This window comes from Cygnus olor, chromosome 1, assembly GCF_009769625.2.
Source record: "Cygnus olor isolate bCygOlo1 chromosome 1, bCygOlo1.pri.v2, whole genome shotgun sequence".
NCBI lineage: Eukaryota > Metazoa > Chordata > Aves > Anseriformes > Anatidae > Cygnus > Cygnus olor.
In genome coordinates this window covers 12,199,762-12,219,257 of record NC_049169.1, presented here as the reverse complement: position 1 = coordinate 12,219,257, position 19,496 = coordinate 12,199,762, and the positions used below count along the sequence as shown (strand labels likewise).

At 37.9% G+C, this 19,496-nt stretch overlaps 1 protein-coding gene across 8 annotated transcripts in view; it reads right to left on the bottom strand.

Annotated features, from left to right (window-relative positions):
- Window positions 1-19,496, bottom strand: part of MAGI2 (membrane associated guanylate kinase, WW and PDZ domain containing 2) — a 774,790-nt gene that overhangs the window by 607,828 nt on the left and 147,466 nt on the right. Inside the window, exon 2 of one of the 8 annotated variants that reach the window (XM_040548715.1) lies at window positions 10,674-10,712. The exons of the other annotated variants lie outside the window; for them this stretch is intronic. Within the exon in view, the coding sequence (XP_040404649.1) occupies window positions 10,674-10,712 (39 nt within the window). The remainder of the gene's footprint in view (window positions 1-10,673; window positions 10,713-19,496) is intronic. 8 annotated transcript variants of the gene reach the window in all.

The following is a 19,496-nucleotide window of genomic DNA, read 5'->3' as shown; positions in this document are numbered from 1 at the left end:
TTTCTGATTTTTTTGGACATCCTACTCAGTATCTAAACAATATTATTTTTATCGGAAGTGCTGTGTGTGTGTGCATGCATTAAACTGCTCATCTCCAAGAGAACAGATTCCCACTATTCAGCTTGAAAAAAACATTTTTCCCAAGCATCACTCAGGCAGTGCCACTTCTCTGTTGAGAAGGCTGCGTGGGAGGAGTGAGGCTGAAAGGTAAAGCCTCAGCACCTTTCAACTCCATATGCACCTTTGTACTGCTCTTTACTGCCAGGACATGGCCCAGGATCCAGTCTCACATGAAAGATCTGCAACTCTGTTATGTTAATTTATTTTAAGATAAACTCAAATTTGATAAACTCAGCACACCTTTCCTCACCTAAGGCAGAGTGCTCTCCCTACCAATTGACTGTTTCAGCTCAACACCATCTTTCTTTCAGGTAAGATATGTAGTTTTAGCACTCTCTCCCAAAATATTCTTCATACTTAGTACAATAAAGCAAGAAAACAGCCAAAAGACTAGGACACACATCAATGCATGTTAGATAGTCACTTATACCTGTGAACTAATGTAGTGTAAAAGGCAACAACTATTGCAGTACCAGGTAAAGTCACATCTCCAAGCTATGGAAGCAAGTCAGGAGGTCCTGGGTTGGAGCTCTTGCTGAGGGCATTTCACAGAAACCTGGAACTACAGTGTGTTTTACATAACAAAGAATATTACTGCTAGTACTGACACAGAGATTTCAGACTATTAAATAGTCCCCCTTAAAGGGATTAGGCTTAGAAGATGAATATTCTTTTAGAGTCCTTATGAACTTTCATAGTCTACAGCTAGTTAATGGAGGTAACAACAATAATGGATGTGATCCATCTGCTACTGTAAAGATAATGAGAATTTTTCATAGGTTTTATAGAGTCAAGTTTGAAGTTTTCTTCAGCTTCCTGCAATGATTTACAGCATATTAATTTGATGAATAAGTAGAAAGTGGCAAAACAAGGTATTTTCACATCCTAATCTATACTAACAGATATTCACTAACTGTTTGAGCTTTTCTGACCATACTGCACCAAAGTGGTGCAGAAACAGCTGCAGCATAGAAAAAGCAATCAGAAGGGATAAACATCTGACCTACAAGTTGGAATGGACAACTGAAAGACATGCACATCATCAAAGCAAGGGGAAGGAGATTGGAGCATGAGTAAGGTTAGGGTATATTCTGGATCTAGGATAAGGAGATTTTGGAGGGAACAGATAAGGGGATGTAGAGAGATAAAGATGTGCATGAAAGCAGGAAAGATTATAAACAACACAGAGCTGACTGGGCACAGGAAAATTGTAGAGCTGGAATGTGAAAATCAGGACTGTGAAATGTTTCAGGGGATTACAGAGCAAAGGGAGGTGCAATATAATGTTAAAAATAATGACAGGAAAAGAGAAAGGGAGGGAGAAACCGAGACTTTGTGTACTTAATTTTGCATATAATTCATTTGTAATTAATTTCAAGGTAAGCAGGCAAGAATTTTGCTCACTTTTCTGCAGCCCTTTGTCCACAGCTAGAAGCACCAGTATTTGGCTATTCCATGAGGAATAGCAAAGATTTGTTTTAAATTTACAAAACATATCTGCTCACTTATTTGATATTTGAAGATATCACATTATCCATGTCAACGTCTGATGAGCTCCACTAACATATTTTCAAATTCTTAAAGAACATTGCTAAGCATTCAGAAAGCAGCAAAACCTTCAGCAAGAGCTAAAGAAAACAATATTTTCATTATTCATTTGAAATCTTTTTGCATCTATACAAGCAACATCTATGATTTTCACGTTCTCTAAAATTTAATGCAAACAAGAAGAGCTGTAGAGGTCCCTGTTTAAGTTACATGTTGGAAACGCTCCTAAGTTGATGAATTACAGGCAACTCCTGGCATGTAACTCACTGCAGGTTAACTAAAGAGGGTCACACCTACTGCATTAGATTAGGTAATGGGATGAGTAATGGGAAGGCAGGGCTGATCCTTTTTTTCTGAGAATTAATAAGTTTAAAGACCAGAACTTGAGTGAAGGCACATCTCTGTGTTTAATTTTTGCGCTAGAATATTGATATGGCATTATCACAATAAAAGCATGGCTGAGGTCGAAGTACATGCTTTACTTTCATTTGAGCAAATATCTGTGAATATTTTCTTTGCATTTTTTCCCAGCACTTTTATGAATTGAAGGGAACTTGTAGATAGCTGTAGATAAAAACCTGTGGATAGATGCCAAGTTTCTTCCACTACAACCGCAGTCAGTAATAAAAAATATGCTAGCTACTGCCAATGAGTAATAGTACTTTCTCATCCAAATAGAAATCATGAAATGATGGACTTTTAAAAAGTGTTTGACTTACTTAAGTACTGAATGAAGCAAATCTAAGTGGGAAAAAAAAAGATAAAGTTGTCAGCATTAGGGCACACACATGCTTTTCACATGAGACTGTCTTTCTATTTCTGACCTGTTATTGCAAAATTGTCCTTTGAAAAAGTATTTAAAAATCTGTGATAATCCTATACAACTTCTGAGAAGAAAGACTGTGACAGTGTCTTCACAGAAAAGACAACTGCATCACAGGAACAAACTCCAGTACATATGTCCTCATCTACTTGCTCACAGATATGAAAATATTTATTTGTATACTTCCCAGTTCTCAGTACTCGAGAAAGCAGAATCAGGTAGTTTAGGAAAATAAATTTGAGACTAAAAGGGAAGAAATTAAAGGATAATATACATGGACTGTAAGACCATATTATTCATTTTCTTAGAGAATGTATTTTGATTTCCATTATATTTTTCTGAGCTTAGTGAAAAATCTTTGCGTTCTAGACTACCTTGAAAACACATCATGGCATTTGCATTGCTAATGCTGAAAAATTAAACCTTTACTAAAGCTTTTGGCGATTTCTTAGATCTTGAAGACTATGGGAGATCTTTGGTAGTTGGGGAATTCAGCTGGGATTGCACTTCAGACTCTTGCTCAGGCTTCATCAGCTCCCCAAGCAGAGCAGCATCCTTGTTTTTCTCCAAGGGCTGGAGGTGCACAGTCTAGTGGCTGTGATTAAATGAGCTATTGTCTGTCAGCTCCTACCACTGCACATATGTTTATAAACAGCTGTGAATGGAAGGTTTCATGAAGGTTTAAACTAACATCTTCCTTTAGCCATGAAAACTCTATCTTCCTTTAGCCATGAAAGCAGATTAGCTAATGTGTCTTGCTACTTATTTCCAGATAACAAGAAATGTATGTGTGGTACGTGTTTCCAAGACACAGGGTTCTCAGTTGAGGCAGAAGCTATCTTGATCACTTGTAATTTTATGAACGTACCCTTACTATATGCATACAGAGTCTCCAATAACAGATCCTTCTTCTCACCTGATCTCTGAGCAATAATATTTTAGCCTTTCTGCCATTCCTTTCCTGTACAAAATGAGAACTGCCTTCTCTCATGGGGGTTAGAGCTGACATGCACTAAAATGGCTGCAGTGACAAGCTAGATGGCTCTGCATATGAATAATGAAAAAGAAGTTGTACATGACATTTCCAACCTTCTTTGAACTTCCTGCAATTAAACACATTAACATTTTAAATTCTAATATTTTAACAGCTGCATGGGGATCTCCTTTGCACTTTGAGAAAATCCTGGCACTCTGAAAGGAGTGAGTGCCAAAATTTGTTGTATTCCCATCCAGAATTCCCAGGACCATCTAAATTGATGCTAATATCGATTCAGAAGGTACTGTTAAAAGATTTCTGCATATCTCTCTCCTATGTAACCTTTTCCTGTCCACTCAAAACGGTTCTACCACCTAGACATTATATATTACATACAGGCACAAGACAGGAAACAATCTGAGATATATAAGAGCATTGGGGCTACTTTAGATGATTCTTGGACACCTGGCCTCCAAGCTGCCCATCCAGAACAGCACGGGTCTCCAGTCCATTACCTCCTGTGCCATATCAACATATTCTCTGCAGATATCTCAGGTACCCAAGGGCATCTAAAATGGCACTACGTGTCCATATTCAGGCAATGCAGTCCTGCTCCAGATGTCATGTCCTGGCTATTTACTGACCTCCTAATTTGCAAAATTATTCATGTTGTCTTTTAACACCTTTCCCCAAATACAAATCTGGCTCAATATAAACTACTCCTGCATCATCATTTCCTTCCCTTCAAACAAATAGAATAATCTGGTTTTATAGTTGCAGTGACCTGTCTCTACTCTGCAACAGCAAAAATAACCAGTATCTTACTGCACATCTGAAAAGCAGCAATACTGAAGAAGACTGAGCAGTGAGCTTATAAAATACAACAGAACTACTGTAAAAGAGTGTAAGAAAAGATGATATACTGTATGCAAGTAAATACAATAAGATAAGCTTTGTGTAAGTTACTTGTTCCCCCTTGGTTTATTCCAATTATGTTTTCAGAGTATTTCCATACATGTAACCCTCCTGAAAACCTAGAATAACAAAAAGTGAACAAGTCCATACAGGAAAAAATCCTAAAATTTTCTTGGGTTCAATGCTGATGTGAATATAATGAGAGACACTTCTCAGAAGAAAAATAAGTTTAATTAAAAAAAAAAAGTAAAAGAGGGAATAGACCAATGACAGCAACATCTCTGACAGAGCAGTGTTAAAATTTCCTAATTGGTCAAGAGCGTACCAAAACAATAAAAGCAGGAGGTAAGCAAAAGATTACGGCTAAACTGAGAAATGTATAGTGAAGTTACTACTCCACATGGATCTGCCCTAGTATTAAATTCTGTTGCAGCTCTAGATTACATTTCTTCTAGAAGTAAAGTAGAAAAAAACTCAGACAATACTTTATCTGCATTACAACTCACTCCAAGTCAAGCCCTTTGTTATGCCTAAATGAGCAATGGACAGGCCATCACTGCTCTCTGACAGCACTTCCCTAGGCTGGTCTAATAATTAAAAATAAATCCAACAGTACTATGACACTATTTACACAGTATTAGTCACTGAAAAAGCTATGGTGACTGCTTTCTTTCCTTTTAATACTACACTTTAAAATGTAGGCTTGCAACATCTGTGGAATCTTGTCATGGGAGAAAATATGTAGCCAAGACATCATGGGAAGCACCCACCTGCAGAACCACCCAGAACACTGGGCTGGCAAACTAGTGGTACTACAGATGTGTTTGAATACCAAGGAAACACAGTTACTTCCAAATCTGTTGGTACTAAACTTAGAGCCAAGGACTAGCTTTTTCTGATGGTGTCCTGAGGGCATATTCTCTCCTCTGAACTTTCCTACAACATTTTCACCAGTCCCTGATGACCTACCAATGCCTGAGCTCCATCACCTACAAAGTAGGACTCCTAAAAGCTAGAGGGAGAGCTAATGGTACTTTATGCAGCATTAAACAAGGCAGTTTGAAAAGAAAAAAAAAAAGAATCCGAGACTGAGGCAATGTTTATTACATTAACGTGTGTTCCCCTGTGGTTCCTTAGCCATTGTTTGGCCGTACTCTTTCCTTCTTCTCATCAGAAGGTTCAAAGCAATTTTTGAAGGGAGTCTAAAGGTCACATGAAAAATATCACATTCAAAATACAGAGCATATGATGTTATATTTCTCTAGGGCCTCTGCATCTCTTTCTTCTGGGATGCTGTATCTTTAATTCATTTTTCTTCTACATGGTGAGAATGAGCACACAGGAAGGTTTGGGCTGGTTTTCTTAATACAGATTTTCGCTCTGTAATGATAAACATATTTCAGGTGTTCTAATTCATTAAATCCAAGCTATTTTCAAACAAACTAAAGCAAACAGGGGGAACTGTAAGCAGCTAAAATATCAACATCACTTTCAACACAAACAAAAATACTGATATTAGCAAACCTAACCCACTCATTTCCTGACTTTTTTTTTTTTTTTCAAAGTAACAACACAACACATAGCCTAAATTTTGCTCCCAGGTTGGTGTTTAAAGAATATATCCTTTTAAGACTCCTTATCCTTCACCTACTTCTCCCTCTCTACTCATTTCTTTACGCTCAGGACAGGAGCTAATGAGACCTAGCTGACCTGGCTGCCCAGGGAGGCAGCAGATTATCCCCCTCTCTCATGCCCTTCCCCTGCAGAAACCTGCCACACCACTGCAGGCACCACAGAGGGTTCTTCACTGGCAGTTCTCTCCTGCCTTCTCTTCTCCCAGCAAGCAACACCATGGCTGCACAGATCAAGACAAAAGGTGAAAAATTATTAATATATGACTGTGAATCCACTCGCCACCTTTCAAAGTACAAATCTACACATCCAGTGATAGATTTAAATGTAAACAAAAGGCCCATGGCGATGTTTTATAGGTATTTAGGAAAGAAATGTGGTTGAAGAAGAAAGGAAAACTACATGGATAGCAAATGTTTTCCATCACTGTACTACTTCCATACACAGAAAGTTAGAGATGGGTGTTTGCTCTTCATTCAACTTTACTCTTCTTACCTAAAAACAGCAACTGTTGGAAGCAGCAAGGACCTGCGTAACTGAACCAAGAGTAAAGTTTCAGAAGACACCAAGCTGTGAGGAGCCACCAGTATCCTGATGAGCAAAACTAAATCTTGACAAATCGGAAATATAGTTAAAAAAAAAAAAAGAGAGAAAAGTGAGAGAGAGAAAATGTGCTATACAATATGATCACTTAGAGAAGACTCTAAGCAGGAAAATGAACAGGAATGAAGAACAGTGTACTTTAGATATTCTCCCAAGGATGAGGAACAACTGATTTGATAATACAAAAGAAGCTATGGATCCACCATCCACTAGCTGAATATAAGTCAATGGTTTCAGGCTTTTGTAGAAATGGCAAACATCCTACAAGGAGAATAGCATCGGATATACCTCTTTTCAGTCCATTCAGCCCAGGTAAATAATCACAATTGGACTGCTGTGATCAACTACAGTCAGATTCTGACACAGCACATTAACTCCTTAGGGACTCGAAAGAATAGCTTTTCCTCCCTGCCAAATAAATACATGCACTTCAAGGGTTGGGGTCTGACTTCCATCTCAGAGACTTGAAAAGCTTCCAAGTCAAAAAGGCTTAGATAGGGAGCTGCCCTTAGGAAAGTTCTTTTTTTAAAATTTTCTCTCTACTTCAAAAATGCAACTCTATATTCTTGTAGCAGTCTCTCTGCTGGCTTGCAGAAAGCATGACTAGTGGATGTCCATCAAGAAAGATGTCAGCCACGGGAGGAGTCCACACAGCAGCAATAAGACAAAAGAAAAGGATAGGGGAAAACAAACACAAACAAACAAACCACAATCAGGATAGTTTACTCTAAAAATAAGATGAGTAATAAGGACATTGTACAAGCAAACAGCCTTCAAGTACTCAAAACACTGCTGCCAACAGTAGGAAAGAAATGCTTTCTACAGATTGTTAACAAATGATAGAAAAAACATCTAAGAATGATTAACACAAGGTGAGATTACAAAAAACTGACTTGAAAAATTTCTCTGACGTGAGCCAAGCAGCACAGTGTAGCTGTTTTTGAATTCATTTTGGTCCTCTCCCCCAGACTCTCTCTGAACATTCATCACAGATGCAAGTTTTATTTTCATCGTTGTTTTTGTTGTGTTTTTTTTTTTCTTTTTAAATTATTAATATTATTTTCGATATTTTTTCGTGATCAGAAAAGCTCTTACAGAACACCACTGAGGCTTGAAAGGCAAAGTAAGAACTTGATGTATTGACTTTCAGAAATGTATAGCTAAGATTATCCACCATTAATTTTTCACATTTTGGTATCAGCTGTTTCTTGGTGGAAATGTCACAACATTTATAAAACAAAGAAATCAAGAAAAAAGCATGCCCATTTTGTTTACATCTTTGTCACACTTCTACCATGGTTCACGTTTTATTTGTGGTCAGGACTTCTAAATAACACTTGAAGTCCCCCCCCCCCCCCAAGTATTTCTTATGTATAAATGGATTTTCCTATATCTTAATTCATGCCTGATGCTTCTTGTCCTGTCACTACGTGTTACTGAGCAGAATCTGGCTTCTCTTTTTATACACAGATATGGTTCCCCTGATTCCTCCTCAGTGGATTTCTAGCTCTAAGAGGAGCATATAAATTCCTACTTTCAAGAGGTATGTTATGGAGATCAATTCTAGTCAATGGATGAGGTCAGGGCCAGCACTTAGCCGGTTCCATCTATTCCAAAGAATCAAAGTACATAAGTGGCATACTGCAGTAAAAAATAAAGCACTTTTTCGGTCCCAGAATATTAGGAAAATACAACTGGTTTAACCTTATGGTTCACTTCAGGCTGGCAGGTATAGTTTCACATCACAAAATATATATGCAGGTAATCAGCGGTGGTTATGAACATTATATAGCAACAACACTGTAGATGAACACAAAAGAACATAGGAAGTTCACTAAGGATGCTTCTGCTAATCTCAAATGCTCCTCTTAGTGAAATTACTGGTAAAATACCCACTAACTTCACTGGGACCAAAATTTGGACTTAAGCCAGGCAACTGTGAATAGTGAAGAGGGAAAGTTCAGATCCAAGAGCCTGGACTTCACAGTAACATCGTCATGTTCTTACATCTCTGCTCCAAAGTGTGGGAATAGAAATGTTGTTTTTGCAGTGTTACATTGTTTAGAAGGAAGGAATGTGGTATTGAGATATGCTTACGGTGATAAGAAAGCTCAGCAGGTGACCTCGTAAATGCAGACAACCAGACTCCTTAGAGCAATCAGGTGAAAATCACTATGTTAAGTCAAGCCAGATAAGGGGAGAAAACATTACCACCTCAAAAACAGGCCGGCAACTGAAGGCCAGGCATTGTCTGTGAAGCATCAGATAGATTGTGAACCTGGATTACCCACTCCAGTGAGGAAACAGGGGACAGTCCTGTCATCAAAAAGTATATAAACTGTGTTTTGGAACTAGTAGGCGCGCTCTCCTGCTTGTGGGGCGCCCGCCATTGCAATCGCGAATAAATTACTACTTCACTGAGATTCTCGCCTGAGCCTAAGTTATTGGCTATGGAGTGTTTCTCACAAAAGGAATCAGCTGCAATGAATCCACTGGAAAGTGGACTGGTACCTGTCTTCTTGTGGCCAATGGCTCCATGGTCCAGGTGGAGATCAGTGACAAGTGGTGCTCCTTGGGGGCTGGTATTGAGACTTGCACTATTTTACATCTTGGTCAGACGGACAGTGGGATCAAGTGCACCCTCGTCAAGTTTGCTGATGACACCAAGCTGTGTGGTGCAGTCGACATGCTGGAGGGGAGGAACGCCATCCAGAGGGACCTGGACTGGCCTGAGAGGTGGGCCTGTGTGAACCTCATGAAGTTCAACAAGGCCAAGTGCTAGGTCCTGCATCTGGGCTGGGGCAATCTCAAGCACAAATACAGGCTGGATGGATCTCCTCAGCAACCCTGAGGAGAAGGACCTGGAGGTGTTGGTTGACAAGAATCTCAACATGAGCCAGCAATGTGTGCTTGCAGCCCAGAAAGCCAACTGGATTCTGGGCTGCATCAACAGAAGCGTGGCCAGCAGGGCGAGGGAGGCAATTGTGCCCCTCTGCACTGCTCTTGTGAGACCCCACCTGGAGCCCTGCGTTCAGTTCTGGGTGTCCCATGGATGTATTGGAATGAGTCCAGAGGAGGGCCACGAGGATAATTCAGAGGGCTGGAGCACCTCTCCTGTGAAGACAGGTTGAGGGAATTGGGGTTGTTCAGCCTGGAGAAGAGAAGGCTCCAGGGAGACCTTACAGAGGCGTTCCAGTACCTAAAGGGGGCCTACAGGAAAGCTGGGGAGGGACTCTTTTTCAGGGGTGCAGTGATAGAACAAGGGGGAATGGCTTTAAACTGAAAGAGGGTAGGCTTAGATCAGATATTAGGAAGAAATTCTTTACTCTGAGGGTGGTGAGGCACTGGACCAGGTTGCCCGGAGAAGCTGTGGATGCCCCACCCCTGAAAGTTTTCAAAGACAGGTTGGATGGGGCTTTGGGCAACCTGGTCTAGGGACATCTTATGGCACAGGGTTGGAACTGGATGATTTTTAAGGTCCTGTCCAACCCAAACCGTTCTGTGATTCTTTCCCCTGTTTCTTTAATGTCAGGATGTTTTATGGATATTCACTCCAAGCATCCTATAGCCTATCTTCCTTCCTTAACTTTGCAAAAGATTCCTCACCCTTGCCAGTATCTACAGTCTCCTGAAATATCTGTGTATGGGGGAGCAAGATTTCCTTTCAAAGAATAATGAAAGCAGTGAATTTCAGTTTGTCTGCTAAGTCTGTCTGGGATACATATCCAGCCTGCTCTTTCAGGGCAATGGATCTGATGATGAATAGGTTTCCAAAAGTTTAATAAAAATCCCTTTTCTAATATCCTAAATCACCTGGAGGCACTGAGACTGATAAACTGAGCTTAGTTTGTGATTATGAGACTCTGTCTTGATTTGGCAACATCCTTTGCCTGTGGTCAGGTTGTTAATTCTGACCATCCTACTTCGTAATTGAAAGCTATCCCAAACAGAACTGTCATTATACTTGGACTCAAAAAACTAAAGAGTGCTCTGAAAATGTTTTCATGTTGTTGTTTTAAAGCTATTATCAAAGACGAAGTAGACGTTGCAGGTTACCTGCTGCGGAAGTTTTAAACTGAAGCTCTTTGCTGCCCTCTGTAGATACAAACAAAAATGGAAAAATCAGGACACCGACAATTTAACTGCATTTAATTTCTGACTTTTATGCCCTGATTTATTCATTAAAGGGCATGCAATATTACATTGTTTTTACTACATTAAATAATCTCAAGAACTAGATCCCACCTTCCCCTCCCCAACAGAGGCATTTACCTAAGTCTGGTTGTCTAAGATCTAATACTGAGTTCAGGCAGAAGAGCATCAAATCTCTGGGTGTAATGAGCTGTAAAAACAAAAGTCCATGAACAAATCCACACCTGAGATCTTCTCTCTCAGTCTTTTTTTTTTCTAATGCTCTCAGCATTAAGTATTAAAATGTGCACTTTGGAACAGGCAAAGGAACTTGCAAGAAATAAAGGACAGTTGAAAAGTTTTCCTGAAAATATTCTTCTCCACACACACCCTTCTCCTTTTTACTTTAATCCTAGGGCTGACAGCAACTCCCTTCATTGCCTTGGGCAAATAAAATACTCACTGTATCATTGGGGTGTAGTGGAATTATCATTTGTAAGGCACTTTGAAGCTGGAAAGTGCTAAGCATTATTATTATTTCAGATGAAAGGCCTCTTGAAGGAAATATGCAAAACTACTCTTATCTTAAAACTTAACATAAAATTCTGAAATCCGGTAGGAATAAGCACTTTATAGACGGCCTTTCAGTGTAACTGTTCTGGTCTTTGTGAAAACCACTTTTCTACAACTCAAACTGTATGCAAATAACTGTTGAAGTGATCAAATGGTGATAAAAACATATTTTCATTTTTTCCCTAAATCACACACAGTCCCTGGATAGGATAAAAAATAAAATAAAACCTCCCATACATATAAGAAACACCTACCACAGCAAGAACTAAGTCACAGGAAGCATCAGTGAATATTTAACAACATCACCGATAATTTATTAAAATATAGAAATACCAACCAAGTAGACACTGAAGCACTATGGCAACTTTCTGTGGGACAGTTTGTGAGACTAAATCCTCTGTATGGCCAGCACTGATATTATATGCTGGACAGCACACAATCTGGTTTCTGTTCCCAGTTTGGGTGCAATCATCTCTGGCAGCCTTGACCACGCTACCTCTGGATCTGCAATTTCACGTTCCACAGCTAAAGTGAGACAGCAATAGCAGAATATTTCTAGTGATGCACAGTGTATTCAACAGAACAACACCATGTAACTCTTTACAGCATTTGGGGGTAGGAACCCCAAAAGTTTTCAGGCAGAAAAGCAGTACTTCCCTGCTCTCAAAAGCAAAATACTGTTGTTATTTGTAGATTCTTTTCAATTTAATTCATAGCTTATCTTCTTCCTCAGCTGAATAGTTGCTCGGTTTTGTAGAATGTGTAAACAGCCTTAGCTAGTTGCACTGTAGGCAAGAATAACACTTTTCCCAACAGTAAATTTTGACTTAATGCATAGGAGCCCTTCCACAATACAAATACAAATATCCTACAGCACTACCAGAGTTTTCCAAGTCAGAACCCCCAGATATACTGAATATCTTTTCTCTCTGCCATCTACACAAGAATTTCTCAAATAAGTATTTTCTAGATGTTTATTAGGCAAAAGAAGATCTTCAATATTTCTAGAAACAGTTTCATTACTGTTCCTTTCTGATTACTTGAAGCTTAAGCAGGGCAGCACCTGAAACCTAGGCACTGCAGCCTGCTGCTATAGAAGAACTCTAGTGGGACAAACAATCAAGAGCTGGCTATGCCTTTGCAATTCTTAAGATTTATTTCTTTGTGATTATACTGTAGTTACAATGTAACAACAATGAAATACAGCACCAAGACTCACAAAGCTCTTTTATCTTTAAGGAATAAATTAAGGAGAAGTGCCTATACAGCAAAAGGTCTACCGAGCTTCCCCATGCTGTTGCGACAGAGCAAATTTCCTATTTATCTAAGAGGTTTTAATAGGCAGCAACTATCACAATAAAATCCTAAAACTCTCCAAAATATCATCCTTTTTTTGGAAAAATCAGGGAATAGACTTGGTCACACACTGATTCAGAGAGGACCTAAAAACCCTGAGAATATGAGAGATAAGGAATGTAACTTTCCATTACCACAATGTTCCAATACTGTCACAGGAGTGAAAATTTGATTTGAAAATACAAAAAAGGTCTTTCTGAAGTGGTATTTTTCAGTAAGGTTCAAAGGCTCTTTTAGTTCTACAATGCAAAATAAATCCTTATTATAAAATAGCCCAAATTATACAATTATTATTTTTATCATGACAAAACTCTTCAACTTTAATCAAAGACTATTTTTTTCTCCAACCCAAAATATTTCAACCTTAACAAACAAGGATGATCTCTTCTTTTCCCCTTTAAAGATTACATATACTCATACAAAATATTTCATTTTCTCATGACAGAATTTTACAGTACAGAATATCTCCAACAGAGCTTCTGGCCAGCCATAACAATAATAGTAGAAATGAAATCGTGGCATAATAAAAACACTAGAGAATTGCTTATAACATTTTATAAGCTTTCGCTGGAAGAGTTGTCCACCATTATCACCTCAACACATCTTCTTAAACAGTATTAACTAGCTAAAACTTTGCATGTGTTAAAACAAGCAAAGACTTTTACAGAAGAATTCATCCAAGAGGTTCATCACTTTTACATAGGATCAGCAGCATGGGTTATCTTTATCTGCTTTTTTCAAAGCAGAGCTTTCTGCAGACTCACTCTGTTTTTAACCAGGTCTGCAAAAGAATATGCTCTTCAAGCTGAAGGATTTTTTAATAGAAGGCAATGTGGAAGACGAGCAAAACTAGAAGAAACACTTAAGCAGAAAATTCAACACAGCCAGTAGTTTCCAGCTAGACAGGGAACATGCTATTTTCCAATGGCTTTTTGTTCAGTTACAGATTTTGCATGTAATTTCACACAAGAAATTTTTCTGGATTTCCCGCTTTTCCAAGTAATTGTCAACTCTAATCACCAACAGTCAAGATAGTGATTGGTTTGGATTATTTTATGTACAATGTGAATCAGACAATTTTAAAAATTACAGTTAAATAGATTCATCTACCTAGTCTAAGTTTGTAAAATAGGAATTCACAAGTAAATAGGTAATTATCTTTTTTTTTTTTTTTTTTTTTTTTTTTTTCATTTTCAGATCTTTTTCTATTTTTAGTATAGGATGAGACAGGAAGAACATCTCAGTATTGCTCCCATTCAATAGGGATATAAGGATGGACATTTCTTCATTGTTGGCTATAGGGCTGGCTACATTTCCTGATCTGGCATGCCAAATAGAATCCCCAATCAAGGGACTATTTTGCCAACAACTGGTAAAAATACTTTGGTCCTTTTTTATCTCTTGGACGTAGAAATTTATCCTATCCATATGGGTTAATTCCATATATATTAGAAAGACGAATGGACATAAGCAGATGCTCTCAAGACATCCGATTCACATGGCTTGAAAATTGCATGTGGCTCCAAGGTCTCTCCTTTAAGGTTCCCAATATTGTTAATGTAGAAAAGTTTCCGTCACATGAAATGTTAAGCTCATATAGAACAGACCACCAGGCTAGGTGTTATCAATTAACTATTTTACTTGCACAAATTCAGTCTGGTGGCACTGACAAATAAAAGAACAAATATGCAGGGTACAAAGTAATTCAGACGTGCTCTTACCCAGACAGCTGGATGTTTTTCTGACAACAGCGTTTTTAATGACATATAACTGCTTTCTATACATTTCACTCACTGTTCCCCCATCATTACTTAATAACCCATGACCAGATGAAGTAGAAAGGAGGAGGAACCACTTGAACATCTGGCATATGAGCTCAGAAGGTGGTGAGAACAAATGGCTATTAAATCTATTTCTGGAACAATAGTACTTCTTCAAGAAACTTTAGACTGTTGTAGCCTTCATCATAGCACCAGGAAAACAGCCACAGAGCACAAACACAGAGCACTGACACTTTCAGTACGGTGTACCCTCGGTGCAATGGGCATGCTGGCAGCAAACAGTCCCAATTACAACTCCATCTGAAGAAGAAAACATGCACCTACATCTATCTTACCATACAGGTTTCAGAATTGTCTAGTGCTATACTGAAAGATGGCAATCTGCTTAGGAGAGTGAGTTATATTATTTGACGCTTGGATTTTTCTTTGGTTTCTGAACTGACAGAATTTCTAAATTCTTAATGTCATGTGAGTCTATCTTTAGCGTATGTGACCTTAAGACTTAATCCTGTGCACAAGACAGAATCCTGCAGAGTTCAGCAGACTTTTCCTTAAACTGCCTTTACTTTGAACTGCATTGCTCCTGGCAGCTGTACAGGGGAGCACAAACAGCTTTCAGCCCCCTCGCACCGCTGGGCCAGTTACTCGCTGCACACGCCAAAGGGCTGGTCCCTCTTTTTACAAGCCTATCTCAGAGTAGTTACATAATCCCTCTATTATAAATATTTTTAAAGGATAAATATACGCATTGGATATATAAAAGATTCATTATAAAAGACATTTTTCTTAAGGAATGTTCTTGCTGGGTGCTACTACTGAGACTGGAGAGAGATAATGCTGATTAACACAGTTCACTCACTGTTGTATACAATATTAAAATATGAAACTCTCCTGCCAAAGACTTAACATCCACAATTGTTTTTTTTCTAAACATCTGGGATACCACTGAACTTGGGAACATAGTAAGCTTGAAGAAAAACTACAAAACTTACTAAAACTGTAAACTATGATCACAGTATGATCAACATCATACTGTTTCTCAACAGTGCCTGATGCTCATTGCCTTCCCACAAAAAGAAAAAAAAAAAAAAAAAGTGGTTAGAGCCTTTTAAAACAAGATTTCTCCTCACTTGCAACATTAGCTGTACCAGCCTATCAGGTGCTCTTCAGTATGGGGTTTGATCTTACTTTGATCTTACTTTGAAACCAACATAGGAGTACTTATATCATCATTATGAAACTGTACACTCACACAGACACACAGAGAAATCTAATTTGTTAAATTCTTGTGGGAATCAGATAAACCAGTCTGAGTTGAAAATACAATCTTTCAGGCTTTCATTTTCTATTAATTTCAAGCTTTTCTAGGCTGATTACTCAAACAAGGAAAGGAAATAGAATGTTTTTTTCTTGCTTTATAATATTTCCAAGGGAAAACACTCAATTTCTCCTGAAATTTTTTATTAAATATTTTATCTTAGAAAATAATAATTGTGAAAATATTCAGCTCCCTCTGAAAAAAAAATCAGAAAAGATGATATTTAGATGTTTAGCATATGCTTGACACAGCCATGGAATGCATTATAAAGTAAGATTAAACAGGGCAATTCTTACTGCAGTGATAAAAAATGATTAGCTGCATCCATTGTGGTGTGGTAAATAGGGATTTACTAGCCTTTATTGCAAAGTTTAACAGATCACATGAAATACCTGGAAATTTCAACCATCAGATACCAGTTAGTCAAGGATGCAGTCCATTAAAGAAGGGCCAGACTCACCTCTCCAGTGGCATTGCTCCATTAACTCTAATGGAGCCATGCCCGGTTGTGCTCAGTGAGTCTGTTACAATACAGCCTAACCTGATCTTTTGTTGTTTCCTTTTCCAAACTGATTTTATTACAGCTCCAGAAAGGCAGACACTGCAAAGTGCCTACAGTGACTGCTGGAGATTCAGGAACTTCACTTCGCTGTGGGTTTGGTTTTCCAAAGCAAAGGCAGCCAGCCCAGCACAGAGCCAGTATTACTCAATTTTTACTCCCAAGCCTCCTGTCAATCTAGATCTAAGTTCTGCCTGTCTTTCAGCATTGTTCTCTCTGTTTCTTTAAAGCTTTCCCTGCTCTTCCTTCCTGGCTCTACTTGCTGCATGGATGTGATTCTCCCCTGGCCCTTAGTTCTACCTCTAACCACCTTCCAACCTCATTTTCAGCAAGATCCCTGCTACCTCACTATGCTGGGTATGTGCCAAAAGCCTAAAACTTAGGTTTGACTGTAAGTATCCTGACCATTACAGTTTCATTAAGAGTAAGGCTGGAAAAATCTTCAGTGTATAGCAAGAGCACTAGTAATCTCACAGTCTGAAAGACTTTTGGCACAGCTAACTCCAGCTTGATGCAATGGGATATTTTCGACCTAATGAAATAAGCACTAGCAAAGTTATGATTGCTAGGAGAGCAAAGAACTATGAAACATTTCTCTAGAAACACACTTTGCCTAAGAAGAGCTGGCTTTGAAGGAACTGCCCTTTGAAATGTTCTTTCCCCAACAGAAGTTTTGGTAGGGAACAGCCAGAACAGCAGTTTCCTCTCTGCTTTTCGAAAAGAAGGCCCCACTTGCTTTAGGACTACATGATAATGGGACAGAATTAGATCTGAAGGAATCCCAATGGGTTAGAACATCCCTGGTCATTCTCTGAAAGCGGTAAGACAGAAGAAGAAAAATGTGTTCGTTTTTGTGCGTTTGTTATATAACTTACCCAGGGGGATATAGAGTTCCCCAAACATTCTCTAAACCTTACTATTCAGCCTCTCAGATTTTAGATTCCATGTTTCTCTGGAGAAAATTAAAGGAAATCATGAAGTATTTTGGACCTGACTCTGAAATTTTGAGCCTAAGGTAGCCATCAAAGCCTGCTTCTTATATCTACTCATATTGGTGCACGTGATTTTAGAAGGTTCGCATGGAGAATCATTACGACCTTGCAGGCTGCTCCTATAACCTGTATGTAGGCTGCCATGACGTAAAGCCTACTTCTTAGACATTTATTTCCTTGAACTGTTCTCTCAGGCCAATGTAGTCATTAAGATATGAAATTCCAGTGCAGTACTTTAATCAGCAAAATCCTACTGATGCTTTTAAACAATCATTTTTAAAGCAACTATTCCTCTTAAAAATAACCCCAAACAATGGCTTCATGTAAAAAGTGCACACTGAGCATCACTTTACCCATATCATAGGGTATATTAATAATAAGTTTCAGAGCTAACCATAGGCTCTGTCTCTGATAATGCAATCTTGGAAAATAAATCTACATTACGTTCTTCTCTTCTGAAGACCAAATGGCATTAGCAGAGTGCTCTTACTAAAAATCTTGCGTTTGGGGTCAGTGTGACCTAGAACTGTGACTCAATATCTGAATTTGCCAGTGCAGGTGCCTTTAGGCTAAGAATTGCTCCACAACACCAGTGTTATTACAAATGCAAATAAAATTATGCACCTCTGTGCATACATCAGGAAGATTGTGTAAAATATTAAGAATGGACTTAAAATTGATTAGAGCAAATACTCTGAACATAACTTTATGCCATTGACTTCTAAGAGGGAATCAATAGAATATTTTGCACAGTTAAATATCTTTTCTAATTTAAATTTTATGTTGCAGTTTCAAAACCAATTAGGCTGTGTTACAGTCTGATGATTTGCCAAATTATTCTTTTTAAAACAAAAATAGCTTCTGACTAACAGAGGCAGGGGAAGACTGCAAATACAGCATTTATTTTAATTTTTATAGTTTAGTATATGCAAGGCCCCACTTCAGCGAAACCATTTACACTTATTTGTAAATTCATATACATGAGAAGCTCCTACCAAATCATTACCTCAACTTAATGGTTTTTCCATTGACCTACCCAAGACTGGAAAGTCATTTAATGGGTGTACTTGTGCATGACAAGTTACATACATGCTCCAGTCTGTCTTCCTGCTACAAAACTGCCTAAATTAAAACAAACATGCTTGCATAATTTCCAGAGGAAGAAAAGAGCAGTGTCAAAATATCAGTATATAGTGGAAATAAGCCAATAGAGGTCAGCAGAACATAACATAAAATTCTTCTTAACACCAAGAGTGTCAACTACACTTACTTACAGCCATTAAAAATTCTTAAATGATATTTGGTGTAAATTTTCCAGGCAAAAATTTGAATATTTCTTCCTAATGAAAAGTATTTTTGTACTTAGAAGCAATCAGTATTTTCTAACTTACAATACACATAGTAAAGCTTTATAATTTTGCTCATTGTACTCTGCTAAACTCTTGTAACATGTTATTTCTTGAATGTTGGTCATACAATGATTAAATTCCTAATAACGTATTCAAGAATTTCATTTCAAGAGGGTTTAGACTGGAATAAATCGGAAGTAACTCTGGCCCTGCAGACTTTTATCTTCACTTTAGCAAGCAATGTTCTTTGATCAGAGAAATATAAATTTATATAAATAAAAATATAAATATTATTTTTTTCAGTAAATATATGTATTTATCCATAGTTTTGATAAATTAGAATTTTTGATTAAAATTTAGCACAGCTATATTCTTCATCTGAATTTCCATCAGGCATGATTGCTTCTGCAGATAAGGTCTGGATACATACTTGAACTCTGATTTATACAAGTTCAGATATTTTTATTACTATTATTATTATTATTGTTGTTGTTGTTGTTGTTGTTATTATTAAATACTTTTGAGGAATAACAGAATTAAAAACATATATCATAAATAACAAGCATTCTCCTTTAATTCAACTGTAATGTCTACTTATGTCCTATAAAGAAAAAAATTTGGATAGATAAATCCCTTTTAATGACTATCTACTGGAGAAATATTATGTTCTAGTTGTCCAAACAAGTGGCAGCATGCAGTCTGGTAGTCATGAATTACAGCTAACTAAAGGAGTATTAAGTTTGAAAAGTAACAAAGGCAGCATGAATATCAACAGCCTAAAACAAAACCTTTTTAAAAGGCATGGAATTAATTACTTTTT